Below are 16,896 nucleotides of genomic sequence, written 5' to 3' on the forward strand. Positions count from 1 at the left end.
GAAAAGCAGCAAAGACAGGAAGCAACCAGAAATACTTAGAAGAACATTTCTAAATTGCATTTGACTGGCAATCTTGAGTTTCTGAAACTCTCATATATGTCAGATTTTAGTATTTGAGAGGTAAACAGCCTGTGCACACTAGTTCTGAGGGGAAGAAGAACTGCCAAAGAAATTTGTTTGACAAGCCAAATTCATGTAATACATGTAGCTGGAATGTCTCAAGATATATGCTAAGTTAAAAGAAATAAATGGCTTTCATGCCATCTGAGAGATTTATAACAGAATTTAGTACACAGAAGAATATGATTAGTCTAAAAGTTCTTAAGAAGTATTTGTGGTTTTTAATCCCTGGCTACATTATGACAATTACCTCAGCCTTTTAATATTTCTGAAGCATCTTTTTTCCACATAGCTTTCCCTTTAGGACTATAGCTTCTTTAAGGGAAGCAGATAAATTCCTTTTTTGTGTGTGTTATTTTTATGAGGGGAATCATAGTTCCTACTACTGGAAGTCTAAGAGCATTTTTGATCTGTTCTGAGTTTCCATGTTGCATAAAGCTGAATATGAGGTAAGAATATCACCTTGTTCTGGGAGAGCAGAAAACACATACACAACATGATTTGAACATGCTTAATCTGATGGCCTTTATCTAGCAAAAAGACAATTATGATGGAGTTTCTAGGTTGCAGGAGTCCTGGAAGGAAAAAGGGATTGTTGAAAAAAACACTATATTTCTAAAATGGTTTCAGATTATGTCCTAAAATGGGAATACTAATGTAAATAAACTAAATCCTTTTCTGGGGGTCATAGCAAATTATTTTCTTAATTATGAAAAAATTAAGCTATGTTTTTTGACTCTACTCATGAGTCAGTGAATCTGGAAAAATTATATTCTTTGATGCCTAAGACTTTAAAGTGAGATTCCAGCATGCCGGTCCTATCGCAGGCAGCAGCAAATTGTATCCTGGGATTACATAAAAATAAGTGTGGCCAGGAAGTCTCTCTCATGACAACACATCTGGAGTACTGCATCCAGCTCTGGTGCTCCCAGCACAAGAAATATGTGGACCTGGTAGAGTGGATCCAAAGGAGGGCTACAAAAATAATCAGAGGGCTGGAACACCTCTCTGATGAAGAAAGGCTGAGAGAGTTGGGATTGTTCAGTCTGGAGAAGAGAAGGTTCCAGGTAGACTTTATTCTGGCCTTTCAAGTCTTGAAGGAGGATTGTGGGAAAGAGAGACTTTTTATCAATGCCTTTAGTGATGAGACAAGGGGCAACACTTTTAAACTGAGGGAGGGTAGGTTTAGATTGGACACAAGGAAGAAATATTTTAAGATGAGGGAGGTGAAACAGTGGAACAGGTTATCCAACAAAGTTGTGCCTGTGCCATCTGTGGAAGTGTTCAAAGTCAGGTTGGACAGGACTTTGAGCAACCTGTTCTAGTGAAATATGTCCATGCCCATGTTTGTTAGTTTGACTGAAAATGAATTAATTTTCTTCATGCAGTTAGAAAACTTTCTTCTTCATAGCTAGCATGATCATTATTTGGACTTAGTTTGAGAACAAGAGATAGTACCCCAGGACAGAGTTAATGTTATTTGTTGCTCTGGTTTGAGAGCCAAGGACATTTTGAGTGCTCTGCCCACAGGTGTGAGGCATCGAGGAAGAGGGGCATGGATGGGGCAGAGCTTGACTGACATCCAGACTGACCAATAGGAGTATTCCATTCCATTAATGTCATGATTCATATTTAAGGAGTCTCAGAATCTTCTGGTCGCTGTCTCTTACTTCTTCATTTGCTTTACTCTCTTTGTTGGAGCCAGTGGAATTCTGTTCAGAACTTTCTTTAGATTGGCTTTTGCCATCCTGCCATTTGCAGAGGCCTCTGGGCCTTTCTGCCTTTTTCTTCTTTTCTCTCTCCAGGACTGACTGTTGTGACCAGGTGCTGTTTCCTGGGACTGGCTGCTCAGTGTGGATGGAGTTTATGAGGAATTGCACTGAGTGTCTTTTATTTTATATTCTATTTTTATTATATATATGTATTTGCTAGTAGTGTATAGCATTGTGTTATTTTACTAAACTGTGTTTGTCTCAATCCAGGTTTCTCCCTTCCCTTTTGATTCTCTTCCCTCTTTGGAGGATGGGAAGGGGGCTGAGTAAGTGGCTATGGTGGTTGTATTGCTAGCTCGGGTTAAACCATGACACCATGACAGGGAGTTTGAACTAGATGATCTTTAAAGGTCCCTACCAATGCTAACCATGCTGGTCTAGTCTAGTCTAGTCTGAGAAATGGATTTTGTTCTTGAGTCTGTAGTTATACGCAGCATGATAGTAGAGGAATGTACAATAAGTAATGAAAGTATTAAGTAGCCTTAATTGTGAGCTTTCCTAACATTTGAGTGTTTGCATGCTCTACTCTCTGCTAATACAGTTTTTCTGTAAAGTAATTATTTCCATGTTGAAGTTCTATAGATGCATGTGGCACTTGCGAAGGCAATAAGTCACCCTAGTGTTAATGTAAGAAGGAAAATAAATTTAAATCATAAAAACAAGGGAGCAGAAGATTGATCATGTTTATTTTGTGATTTACACTCTTATCTTTAGAATAGCAAATATATTGCACAAATAAATGCCAAATGTCAAGACAAGATAATTTTAAATTCAAGTATTTGACTGTTACCAGTGTTGGAATTAAATATTTTTCTCAGATTTCCTCTACGTTGTGCTTCATTTCAGTCTCTCACTAGAGTTTTTTCTGCTGTGAAGTGGTATATATATTTTTTAAAGCTCAACACCAAACAAGTCTTCGGCCATGACACTAATAAAAAAAGCTTTATTTTGTGAAGTGTGACATCAGGATTTGTGGGTAATATTTGTGGGTAATATTTGATGGTGATGACTGAATAATGAATTGCTCTGTTAAATCAGGTATAGTTGCATATATCAAAAGAGCAGAGAAGAATATAATTCGTATTTTCATTAAAACTATAAAACATATACCCTGAGTGGCCTATAAATCATGATATCATAGTCAGATGGATCACCTGACTTATAGTTACTCCAGTAATTTATGAGTCACCCATAGGTTTTAAACCACAAATCACATGCAGGGTATCTTCATGTTTCAATTTTTTTCTTTTTTTCTTTTTTTTTTCTTTTTTTTTTTTCTTTTTTTTTCTGCTTTAGGCAGAGATTCTATTATTACTAAAACAAATATTGGAAAAACCCCAAAAGTTTCTGTAGGTGTTTTGTTTACCTTATTTACAATAGGAGAAAAGCATGTGCATCTCTGAATAAACACTAACTAGAATTTAGGCTAGAAGTTAGGATTCATTATTTTCTATTAACAATCCAAGTGACTTTAAGGGATGTTGTGCAGATAATGGGGACAGAGAGAAGTTCATGTTCTTTCAGGATTTCCTCTTTCACCTGAGTTGTTCCTGTGTTTTCTTCGCATGTATATCAGTGAGATAAATTTTTTTCTGAAATGAATTTTTAAGACTAATGTGAAGACCATATTATAATGCATTTAAAATGTAACATATGAATACTGAATTGCAACAAATTAACCAAAAAGGAAGGAGATTTTTCATGCATATTCGTCTCCACAAAAGGTTGTACAATCAAAGTTTAAAAATTCCAATACTCTGTCCAAAACACTGTCATTGTAACTATTGGGCAAGGTAGTGCTGCACCTTGTAGAATAAATCTGGGAGATCCTCTGACCGTCCAGAATAATCTATTGTGTTTTAATATAACTTCACTAAGTAGGTTTTTATATAATTTGATGTAGTAGTCTTAATATGTCCTGGACTCTTAAATAATCTTTCTAGTACTCCATTTTGTATAAATATGTTGATAATAATTATATTATCTGTAGTAGTACTATATGAATAATGATAGCAGGGTAATAATAGCATTAAAAATTAATCAGCCATTACTAGATTTAACACAAAATTTTAATGAACCATAATTAAGCTAGAATAAAGCTTTTTTAAATTTCCTTTCCAGTAGCAATTAATTCTGATTATTAACTCTTCATTTTCTTTTCTTAATTCTTTGTTATTTGGTGGAAGAGGAGTCTGAATTATTAGCAGGTTTCAGAATATTTATGGTACCTCTACATCTCTCCCAGTTTTGTAATGTTACTGTCACTGGATTCTGGATTCACTGAATGAATTAGGGAAAAAATAAAACTTTCTCAAAATAAAACTGTTTATTCCATAGCATGACTGTAGTCAGCAATGACTGAAAAACTCATGACATTAGCTGTACTTTAGTGAAGAAATTAAGTACAAACTTAACTTTAAGTGACTACTTAAGCACACCTAAGTTATATGTTTAGCTTAATCTTGCTGAAATGGCTTAAGTAATCTAATTGGTAATAGTAAGTATAGACTTCTAGGATGGACATGTCCATACTGTAAGGATTAGCTTTGAAAAAATAACAAAATACTTTGTTCTAGAATATGTTCTTCATCTCTCTTACTGTATTTTGAGAGCTTGGACTTAATGGTATGTGTTAGTATAAAGCAGACTCGTGTTCCTGCTCTTATTTGAACTTTCTTACCCTCTGACAGAAGTATTTCATAACTGTAAATGGAAGGCTCAGAGAAAGCCGGTCATTCATTTTCTCAATAATTATTTCTTAAATAGCAGTTACTTGATATCACTGTGAAGTTGTTTGTGAATTATTATACATAATATTTTTATTTTATTTATTTTATATTATTGTTATATCGTAGTAAATGTTAATAAAGAAAGCTCCCTCTGAATTTTCATCATGTTATGAATTAAATATCTTTAATAAAATACTATTCTGATGTCTTTTAAAACATAAAAAATAACATTAAATGTGATAAATTATTAATTATTCCTTTTGTGTGGAGATATATCTAGTACAAACTTTTTCCCTAGTAGACTTCTGTAATTTTTTGAGATCTTTCTGATGTTCTGTGGCTTTATAGTCGCTTTATAGTCTTTCACTAATTCTTTCCTATGTTTTTGATTAGGTGATTAATTTTGCATAGTTTTAATATTTATTAAAAAATGGGTTGTGAAATCTTGTATTTCATAACATTTTAATGAATGCACAACTTTGCTGTATCTTACTAGAATACTTCCTATAGGGTTTAAATGTCAAAACACATTTAAACAATTATTGTGATTGTGTGCCAATTTGTTGTTAAAATTATTGTACAATTTTATTGATGCAGGTAATGAACAAACTGGAATATTGCTATTTAAATAAATATAAGACATTGTAGTAATAGATATGCTTATCCTCAATTCGAAATGTTTGGTTTGCTTCACAGTGCTCATAGGGCTGCAAAAATCCACATTTTCTTGTGCTGCAGTTGCATCCATTCCTAGTAGATGACACATAGAACGTTATAAACATATATGAATGTTATCAGAAAAAAAGTCTCAAGTTCTTATACCACCATTAATTGTATAAGTATACTTGCATATTCATTTTAAAATAGTGTTTTTAAATTTGGGAAATTGCACTGTGAACATGTTCATTCAATAGATATGCATTTTTAATTAATATACTTTAATTTCAGGCATCGTGGACAAATTTATTTTCCTAAATAATTTTACTATTTCTTACTTGGAATGAATTAAATTTTTTCTTATATATTGGGATAGGAAAAAGTTATTTGAAAACTTCTGTGATAAGTTTTAATCTTCAGTCATCTATTAAATTTGTTCAATTAAATTATTAATATTACTGTGAGCAGCTTTTGGATTCAATGTTGCTACATTCAGAGCAAATTTAAAAAAAAAATTCAGACTTAACATATTAAACAGAGCATAAATAGAGTTTATGAAAATGCTAGACATACTCATAAAATTATGTCACTTAGTGACATACCCACTGAGTATATCCATCTTATTTATTAAATAAATTAATTCCATGTATCATGTTTAAAAAAAAAAAAATGCTGTTATAAAGCTATTACTTCCAGACTTAGTATAGAAATTTATTTAAAAATAAAGATGTAATTTATATAATATTCAAATCTGAAGATTAAATGTGAACTACTAAAACAATATTCCATCTTCATGCCCTGCACCAAATGTTTCTTTATTTTCCTCTTTAAATTCCTGATGTAGGTAGTAATTCATTCTGTTCCAGATTTTGATCTTTCCTATGCCTTGTCTCTAAAACTAATTTTTTCATTCATTTATCAAGATCTAGATGGTCCAAATGGATGTTATATTTCTTGTTACATGCTAATCACTCTATTACTAAAGTTTGGCAGTCCAGTATTTCCTATTATGTAATGTATTACAGAATAGAACGTATTACAGAATTTATATTGTTGTTTACATCCTGCGTTGAGAGCTGACTAAGCAATAAAAAGTACTTCTATTCTCTTCCAGCTTATGAGTTACAGAACTGCCCTGATCCTCCTCCTTTTTTGAATGGATATATAGTCAACTCAGACTACAGTGTGGGTCAGTCAGTATCATTTGAATGCTATCCTGGATATGTTTTGAGGGGTCAGCCTGTTCTCACGTGCCAACACGGAATCAACAGGAACTGGAACTATCATTTCCCCAGATGTGAAGGTAACTTTCTGGTAGTACCTTTGCTTCAGAACGCACAATACTTTCTGATTTTTGTTTACTTGTTTGTGTGCATGTAGGTAATGTATTATTTGGTCAAGAGCTGCACCTCTATCCTAATGTGTAATTTAAACAACTTTAGTCAGAATAGTATGTGTTTTTATAAATAATCAATATTTTAAGAATCACATTGATTAGCAGTGATTTATTGTTCCTATTGATATCTTTCCATTGTATTGATTATGAGAACTCATGCAACTGCCAGAAATTATCTTAAACTTTTCGCGATTTATTTTTTTTCCTTTTTTTTTTTTTTTTTTTTTTTTTTTTTCTGATTTGAGGGCAAGGGAGGCAGTGTACAATGTAACAAAATTTTCCATTGCAAAGTTTATGCTTGGACTTTCATCTAAAAAATACAAGTACAGAAGAAAAATTCTGATATTCTTTTAAATCTTCGGAGGCTTTAACAAAGTCCCATATAGGGTGTTATAATAAATCTGGGAAGTCTTTGTATAGGGCTGACGTGATGCTTAATTACTCCAGTTATGTGCTTTTATTCCCAAGGGTGCTGTCTTTAAGCGCCTCCTGAATTATAAGTCGAATGAATGGGAGGATTTGAGATTTCAAGTTTACACTTAAATATTTCACAAGTCCTATTATAGATATATAAGACCTGACAATGATTGTGATCTGTAGCTCCCTGTAGCTTTTAAAGTAAAAATCAAAGCACTTCACAAAATATTTTTCTATGTATTATGTGAATTAATAAGTTTTTAATTTTGAGATCTAAGAAAAAGAATCAAATATGAGGAAGGACTATTTAAAGAAGATATTTTTAGTTAAAGGAGTTTGGGTTAGGGTTTCAACTTTATCAGTGTTTTGAAAGAAAATACTTTGAAAGAAAATACATGGCTATTCATGATAAAACTCCACTATAAACAAATACGAAATATTTTCCTCACATTAAACATACGGTAAAGTTTTACAATATCTTTTAAAGAGTGACATAAAAGTGTAAAGGATGATGACAAAATATTATTAATATATGTTCCATATACAATACAATGTCAGGGTGAAAAGAACAGTTAGAGTTGCAAGGAGAATATGAAGTAAGCATAGGGACTATCTTGTCCCGAAATAATGATGCCAATTTCAAAAAATGTGGGGAAAAAAACATCTGAAGAGCATATGGAGGATATGAAATAATTACTTGATAATATAACTTCTGTCTTTATATAACAGATATGAATATGAATTCCTCAACTAAATGATAATCTTAATGTATTTTGTCCTTCTAAATCTTGCAGCCTGATGATATAGGTTTTTAAAACTCATTACGATATCTTCTGCTGGTTAGCTACAATGTGCCTTATCTTGCATAAAAATAGAGAAAGAAAGTACTTTGAAGGACTTAAAAAGATCAGAGAATATATGTTTTCTTCCCTCTTCCCTTTAAGGTCGACATACACTCTTTGCACTCCTAGGCGTTGCAGATACCAAATCCGTATTGTCCCTATATCATTTTATTTTACTAATTAAAATGAATTTTTGTAAACATTAATTTCTGAGATGCAATTTGAAATGTTTATCAGTGGGAAAACCCATTGTTTTCCATATCTAGATTCTTAGATTTCTATACAAGTCATAATCTGTTCTCTTTGAAAATTGTTTTCAAATTCATTGTATTTTCTAGTAGTTCATTGACTATTGTTGTAGTTTTAGTATGAGATTTTTCTAGCTATATCTCATTCTTTTTTATTAATATTTTTTATTATTAAACTTTTGGCATTTGGGGTAGTCCTACTGATATCTTAACAACATAAACATGGGAGACTAACTTAAAACATTGGTCTTTTACAGCACCTATTTTGGGGATCCTTTTTGTAGTGGTAAAACAGAAATTAGAAGAATAAGATTAAGAAATTAGAAGAATTAAAGTTAAAATGAGAGGATAGATAAGAAAAGTAACTGTTGTGTCATTCACCTTTGAGAAATAATCTTCTAGCCTCCTCACTGGTTAAGAAATGGAATCAATATCACGTTATTCTGTTTCATTATCCTGGCCCATAATAAAGCTCTCTATTTTTTACATAATTAAAATAAAAGCTTTCCTTCATGCTTAATAAGCTGCTTCCTAATCAAAAAAAATGCTGTGTAGGGTATCTCTCATCTTGGAACATTCGGATAAATTAATTTCTTAAGTCAAAGCAACAGAAGAAGCTACCGAAAGTGTCTTTGCTAGGTAGCATTACAGCACTTCATCATTAACACTTCAGTAGGACCTTTCCAAAGCCTGTAAAATTCATGTTCAGACACTGCCAAGCAGAATCTTTAACACTAAGTACTTTTAGAATCCTTTAGAAACCCCTAATTTAAAAATTCAACTTTTTTTTTTTTCCAGATCATACAACTCTTCTTCCTTTCTTCCTTTCTTCCTTTCTTCCTTCCTTTCTTATCCTAAGTTAAGCTTTTTTTTCGAGTCAGGCGCCTTAGCCTGATTTTGTTTTCTTCCACAGCAGTTTTATGTCAATGTTAGACTTTGAATGAAAGTTGTCTGCTAAAGAAAATATGTCTTTAAAAGAATTTTTTTTATACTAAATGTTAAAAATTTGAAGCTTTCTGAGACTTCATGGGCAATTTTTTGCTATAATTATAAGGCTGTTGTTTGTCACCTAGAGCACTATGGCTAGAACCTTAGGTCTTTTCTTCTAGATTCTTACCCTGAGTCATCTGAGATCTGTGGTATATGGCTGTCTAGCACCGTTTAGGACATTCAGATGTCCATCTTAAGCTAGTAAACCAAGCCTTGGATCTACAGAATTTTATTCCCATTCAGAAGACAGATTTGTTGGTTTTGTGCTCTGTGATGAAAGGATGACATGAATAAACTTGCTGTCTCATGGGGTGGAAGATGGGCATCCTCAAGTTCATAACTGGCATTGTTGTCCTTGAGGTAGATCAGTTTATATGAACTTTCACAATATGAGCTTCTCTTCACCATGTAGTCCTCCCTAATACTCACATTTTTTTTTCAAGTTATTGTCACCCCAACATAGATTTCTGCTGCTTTATTCTAGATCATGTTACTTGAAGTCAACATCCCTTCTTCTCTAAGGCAAACAGTTATACCAAGCAGAGCTTGGTATGTATATACCATCAACAGTTGTGCAAATTCATGCAACAAAGGGGTTAAACAGTTATCAACCAGATTCTAGTATAGGCATGTTGAATGGAGAATAGAGGAGCAGAATGCAGGTTCAAAGCTGTAGCCTGGCACTGGAGGACTGTCTGAGCAGGATGAAAATATCCATGTTTTTGGAAGCCATCTCCATTCTCATTCATATTCTCCACCATGTAGCTGGTGATGTGAGATACATTTAAGAGCTTAATCTGTATATAAGAGAAAATTAAATTAATTTCTGCTCACAAGATCATAGTCAAACTTGTCACATATTCATACTGTAAGACTTCACTCCCATGTAATCAGGTTGTCCTAATGAGATACCATAGCTGCTTTTGCATAACGTATGTAGCTGTCAATAAATGACTAACTAGGTTCAGCACATTTGGGTAGATCTTTAAAAATATTTACTGTCCTTCCATGCATAATGTTGTATCTAGAATTAGGTATGGGTGGGCATGGGAGAGCATAGTATGGCATTCATGCATTTGTAAATCAGCATGTGTTCTACTGTTGGCATTTGAAAGTTTAAAAGACTTGGTTATATGCTTTTCCATTTCAAAGAGTATGTTTTTTCATACCTATGACACAAAGTGCAATATAATAACTTCATTCACTTAGAGTGATTTGTTAATTCAAACTAAAGTTATTTTTGTCTTGTATGAAATATAACCTGTTATTTCTGTTTAATTTTCTGTGTCCTGTGATTTTTAAGAATCTTTGGAAAAAGCCCAGTGTCAGCTGGGTGTATTGCTTATTCTATTAGACTTTTGTTATCTGTGACTTTTTTTTTCCTGAAACTTTATCAGAAAAATCCTATATCTTAAATAGAATAGTTAAGGGATTTTCCACTTTTCACTATGTTAGTGTCAGGAAGTGTATTTCAATGTAGTAAGCATACTTGTCAAAGCAGTTTTTCAGCTGTAAACACAGACTATTATGGAGAGAATAGGCTAGATTTCTAAAACCAGGCAATCTGAGAGTGGTGTACATGTAGGCGATTGAGAACAGTAAAAAATGGGCTCAAGTCACATTTTCATCACAGAACCATCAGAGCTGATAGAAATTGTCAGCTGCCCATGGGCTGTACATGCAAACAGGTATCAGACAGATAGTACCAATCCTTCATTTTCCTTAGCTCATTACCTTTGTTAGGCACTAGACGTTTGTAGTTCAGGAGCAAATGCCAATCTGTTCTAAGATGGGATGGTGTGCTAAATGCATCATATTAGCTAGTACTTGCATGGATGAAGAAAAGGAAGTGATTAAAGCCTCCTTAACCTGTCCTATAAATCCAGTGATTGTTAAAAGATTTCCTGCAAAAATCGTTACTTGTCAACTAGCCAGATGATCCTTTTATCCCAATGGTGTACCAGCTTTAAACCATAAGGGAAATGTGACATCCTTCTGCTTTTCTCAGTCCTTCTTCTTTCTTCCTTTTTTTCTTTTTTCCCTTTTCCATTTTTGCTTTTTTCCTTTTGTTTTTTTTCTTTTTTTTCCTCCTTTTTTGCTTTTCTTTCTTTTTCCTTTTTCCTTTTCCATCACTTGTTAAAAGGTTTAAAAGAACAAAAGAGGGTCTGAGGGAGAGTCATAGGAACCCTGACAATAATATAACCTTTATGGTAAGAGCTAATGAGAAAAGTTCTGGAGGTAGACTGAGTGCCCACAGATGAGATTAAGGTCTCACTCTAAGAGTAACACTACTTTTTATTAATGGCCATATGTCTACTCAGATCCAAGCTTGAATCCATAATCACTCAAATCCGAAAAACTGAGACTCAAAAGAGAGCACATCATTACATATTTGCTACCCATGAATTAAATCAACCACCTTTTCGTGGTATTGATTTGCCTACAGATTTCATTTAGCAGATGTATGCTGATTTGTGTCTCTGTCTTCATTTTACTTGGCATAAGCACTTTCAGTATCCTAACTGCAACTGAAATAACATCAAACATGGCTAAAAACTGTCAGAAATTTAGTAGAATGGTATTTGGTGTAGTGAAAGAACAATCAAACTTTTTTTTTTTTTTTTTTTTTTTTTTCAGAATTGTGTTCCATTTCAGTTATTAGAAAATACGCAGGGTTTGTTTGCTTATTTGCAAGCAAAATGTGCCCCTTTTAAAACGCGTGCTAACTTAGTTTTAATAATTCTGTATAAAAGCAATATTCCCAGTAGCTTTTGATGGATTTTAAGAAATAATATCTGAAAGACATCAGGACAATTTCCTAGAAATATCAATACTTTCTGTCTCTGAGAAGCAACCAACCAAGGAAAAATGCTGCCTTGAAGATCTAGATTGTCTTGTCCTGTGGAGCTTTTAGGATTTGAGAGCATTTTGATATTCCATTTGTAACATCAAAAAGTACATTTCTCGTCCTAATTTTTCATTTGTTTTCCTTTCAGCTCCTTGTGGCTATAATGTAACTGCTCAGAATGGTACAGTTTATTCCCCAGGATTTCCAGATGAATACCCAAATTCCAAGGACTGTACTTGGTTAATCATTGTACCTCCAGGCCATGGGATTTATATCAACTTTACCCTACTCCAAACCGAACCTGTGAATGACTACATTGCAGTTTGGTATGCATTTTTTTCAAAAGAAAATTGATATTTTTTTTTCCTGATTGATCTATCCCATCTCACTGTCCCAAGATACAACTTTTCCTTAGTATTGCTCTTTAGGTTGTCATATGTGCTGAAGAACAGAATAAACAATTTCCACAATTTTATTAAAAAAAATAATAATATCATATATCACTGCCTGAACTTTTTAAGAATATTGTTACAAAACTACTTTGAAACTCAAACTCAGTTATCAATCAGATCTTGTTTGAGCTTTATGTTTTCTAAGTGAGACCATATGTGGTCAAAGTGATGTAATAATCTGCATTATGTTGAATTATGTGTTCCATGAACATATGAGGCAATATATGTTAGTTGTGGCAAAACTTTTTGACATCTTCAGGCATTAAGTAATTCAAGCATTAATTAAGATTTTCTTAAATTTTCTTAATATCGTAATATGGCTTATGGACATACTCTCTATATTTCTAAATCCAGGATTTCAGCCCTTGTAACCTCTTTAAGCTCATACCTTGTCTTTAAGCTTTGTATTGCATGTTCCTCTTCTCTGAACATGTATTTCTTACACCCTAAGCCCATCTTGAATTTGCCTTCTCAGCTGGAGGAAGAGATCTCAGGGCTGCTTAAATTCTTGCATAAGGATTTCCTGCACTTCGGCATAGATGATGCTGAAGTTGTTACATACTTTCTCATCATGACTAAATCTGGTCCTTACCACACATGATGTGCAAACGGACTTCTCTCTCACATATGCTACAGGCAGTTCGTCAAAAGAACAGTTTGCAGAGAATATAAGATGTGACTTCTGTGTGAGTCAGCTGCTCCCATCTCCCAGATAAACCACTGTTCATGTACATATTGCTGTCTGGGGTGAGTTTTTCCAGACAGCAATACTGAAGTCCATATAATATAGGGAAAATTCAGCCATTTTATAGAGATGCATAACTGTTAATGAACTGCTGTTTGGCTACCTCTGGTATTTGCATTACCTCTAAATCCAAGTCTAAAACACATCAAGGGTTGTCCTGCCTTGCATGTTAAATAGTAAAGAAAAAGCCATAATTAATAAAGGTCTAACTGTATTAATGACTTCTACTTTCGTCCAAGCAGTTAGGTCCTAAAATTGTCAACTTTTTGAATATGTTTCGATGAAGCATGTGCTGAATTCCTGAATTGTTATGTTTTTCAATAAAGATTTTACAACAACTATTTTACAACTTACTTCTTTCAGTTCCCAACTGCCCATGAACTACAAGCATGCTTTCTTTAGAGTTATTTTCTGAGGTATCAGCAATGGATAGCTCCTGAATTTGCTGTGAGGAGGCTGTTTAGTGTAATTTTGTTAAAGTCATTCATGCATATACCATTCACTTCTGTATGAAAAGTCAAATCCTAGTATCGCGCTTTTTAAAAAAAATTTCCTTTTATTTTTTCCCCCTGGGAACCAGACATTTAAAATGAAAACTGAAGCAAACTATCAAGTTCCTATTCGATATTCATTACTTTCACTCTTGTTTTTGAGACAGCAGGAAGAAGAAAATACATTTTTATGCCAAGACACCCATATTTTCTTGTTGTAATCACTAATACCAGTGTATAAATTGGAAGTCTGAATAATCTTGGGAAAGTGAACAAGAGAAAAATAATTAATTAAAATTAAGTTTTAAAAATACAAGTTTTATGTACAATTTATATCTATGACATACATTCTTTTAAAACTTGAAGCAGAGTTTGTCCATATGCTGGATTTTTGTTTTTGTGAACAGATTATCTTGATTATTTTCAGACAGACAAATATTAGTTAATGCTTGTTTTTTTAACAATACAACTGAGGTGAACACATATCCCTCTGATTTAAAGACAGTGAAAAGTCAAAAGTTAACAGCTTTTAGAGAACTTCTAGATAATCTCTAACCTTCTAAAATACATTTCACAAAAACTTTTAATTCAGATTAGATTCATTACCTGTAATATGCAAAAAGATGAGAAATGAGTGTTGCAAAGATAAAAAAAATCTTTCAGTGATAAAAGCAGGGTTTTTAAAAATTTATTTATTCCACACATTCAGGCCTGAATGTTTTCAAAAATAATACTGAAAATGAATGGAGAGTGAAGTTACTGGAGTATATTTCTCTTTGGATGTCTATTCTACTGTTCAGAAACACAGATATCTCTTTTTTTTCTTTTCTTTTTTTTTTTTTTTTTTTTTTTTTTTTTTCTTAGGGCATACTTTTGAATTTTTGGAATTAATTTAAATAGCAGGGGTAATTTGCAAATTCTAAACCTCTGTATTTGTTAGTCATGAGTAAGGACTTCTAGGATCTGGGTGAAAAAATGTTAGAAATACAATAAGATAACAAGAGGTTTTTTGGTTTTTTTTTCATTTTATGTGTAACAGAAATTTTGGCATGAATAGACAGAATTTCAGCCAGATAATAAATTTCTTGCCTGTGGAAATATAAAAGCTATTGTAAAATATTCCTGGTCTCTCAAAAAATATTAGGCTTTAAAGTTAGAAAGAGTATTCTGTGTTGCTAGAATTAAAAAGAAGACAAACTCATTTTGAATTTTTTTTTATAAAAAATTCACCTGTTCTCCAGATAGAAGAAATTGTTAATCTGAACAAAAGTACATTATTTCATCAGCTGATTTTTTATGTTTCCTTTCTTAGGGATGGTCCTGACCACAATTCACCTCAGCTGGGAGTTTTCAGTGGAAACACAGCTCTGGAAACCGCTTACAGTTCAACTAATCAAGTCCTCCTCAAATTTCACAGTGATTTTTCAACAGGAGGATTCTTTGTCCTCAATTTTCATGGTCAGTTTGCTTTGTCTCTTTAATATTACCACTATCAATTAGTGAATTTTAAAAATGTTTCTGAACTTTGGGATGTAGTGAATGATCTTAAATAAATTTACCATGATTCATGGGTTGCTGCTTTAAAAAAAAAAAAAAAAAAAAAAAAGGTAGATATTAGCTTTTAAAATAATGCATTAAAATATTCTTAAGAACATTCATATGTGTCTTTGCATAAACTACATTTTCTCTTTAATGTTGGTATCTAATACTGAGCTTTTACTTTTTGAATTCTTCTGGCCAGTTTATTAGTTAAATTTACTTTTAATGTTCTGTAATAAAATTCTTCACCAGCTGGCTAATCCTAGGGCTCATGATCAGAAAGGCTGATGGGATGGTGTGGGAGGGTCGAACAACAACTTTAAGTCTGATAAGCAGCAAAATATTTTGTTCCAAGTTACAGTCAGGGCTACAGGACATGCAAATTAAGCATTCTATAATTCTAGTTCTAGCTAATACACACAAATTATGTATATTAAATGGAAAATTGTTAGTCTTCTGGACTGTAATTCAAAAAGATAGGGTGAATTAATTCACAAGGAGAGGAGGAAATGCCACAGAAGGAGAGGACCTGAAGGTATGCATTTGCATAACTGAGACCATGAGGTTCGGTTCAGTTTTGGTAATTTTGGAAGTGTAAATAGGAAATTAATTTTCTGTAAAATAATTCTTAATACACCGGTATTTATTTTTTTTTCCACTTAAATTTGCAGCTTACCAGCTGAAGAAGTGCCAGCCTCCACCCACAGTTCCACATGCAGATTTGCTTACAGAAGATGATGACTTTGAAATAGGTGAAAAAATAGTATCACATTTTCTATCTTATGTTTCCACTTCAATTCTAATTAAACAAAACTATTAATGTATTTCATCTTCCACGTGAGATTTTGGTATAATTCCATTTGAGTGTTTTGGGAGGGTTTAACTTTTTCGTCATAACTTTTTCAGGAGATTTTGTGAAGTACAAGTGCCATCCTGGTTTCACCCTTGTTGGACAAGATATATTGACTTGCAAGCTAAACACACAGTTGCAGTTTGAAGGTTCCTCTCCATTTTGTGAAGGTAAATATATGTTTGCGTGGTCTATACATCATTAGTATGCGTTCTTTTAAATCTTCTTATACATTAAGCATCAATTTTTTGGACACTGTATTATTATTAATGTTTAAAAGAAAAGTTTCCATTCATTTCTTCAATATCTAAGAAGTGAAAACATTTTCAAATTGGCCTCTAAAATTTTTGCACAGATATGCAATTCTTTAGAATAGAATACAAGTGACTTCATCAATTTAACTACATCATTAATGAAACACTGATTTATGAAAGTCATTTAAATTATTTAACATTGTTTCATATCAAACCAAGTATTTATTTTCACCTCTGAAGAGTTTTGAAAATATGTATTTAAATTAAGCTTTCCAAATAAATGAAGAAAACATTGTCTCTGTTTTCACAAATATCGTGACATTGTATGACAAATAGTTTCTAAAATAATATGTAGGAACCTTAAATTAATGGAAGCACTAACAATCTTTCAGCTACCTGTTTACAATCACAGTACATTAAACAAGGAATTAAAAAATTTAAAATTAATAATGTTTAGGTGTGCATTCATACACAATTTGTTCACCTTCATGGAAAACAAGTAGATCTTGGAGGTTTATACTCAGTCCTCCAAATTAGGTTTTTCAT

At 32.7% G+C, this 16,896-nt stretch overlaps 1 protein-coding gene across 1 annotated transcript in view; it reads left to right on the top strand.

The window, feature by feature from the left end:
* CSMD1 (CUB and Sushi multiple domains 1) overlaps nucleotides 1-16,896 on the top strand; it is a gene marked incomplete at both ends in the record, with an annotated part of 1,064,284 nt that overhangs the window by 945,447 nt on the left and 101,941 nt on the right. Inside the window, 5 exons of the mRNA XM_082048870.1 lie at nucleotides 6,393-6,581; nucleotides 12,168-12,345; nucleotides 15,020-15,165; nucleotides 15,918-15,998; nucleotides 16,153-16,266. Coding sequence (XP_081904996.1) covers nucleotides 6,393-6,581; nucleotides 12,168-12,345; nucleotides 15,020-15,165; nucleotides 15,918-15,998; nucleotides 16,153-16,266 — 708 coding nt within the window. The remainder of the gene's footprint in view (nucleotides 1-6,392; nucleotides 6,582-12,167; nucleotides 12,346-15,019; nucleotides 15,166-15,917; nucleotides 15,999-16,152; nucleotides 16,267-16,896) is intronic.

Source organism: Streptopelia decaocto, assembly GCF_964273445.1.
Source record: "Streptopelia decaocto genome assembly, chromosome: 3".
In the NCBI taxonomy this organism is placed as follows: Eukaryota; Metazoa; Chordata; class Aves; order Columbiformes; family Columbidae; genus Streptopelia; species Streptopelia decaocto.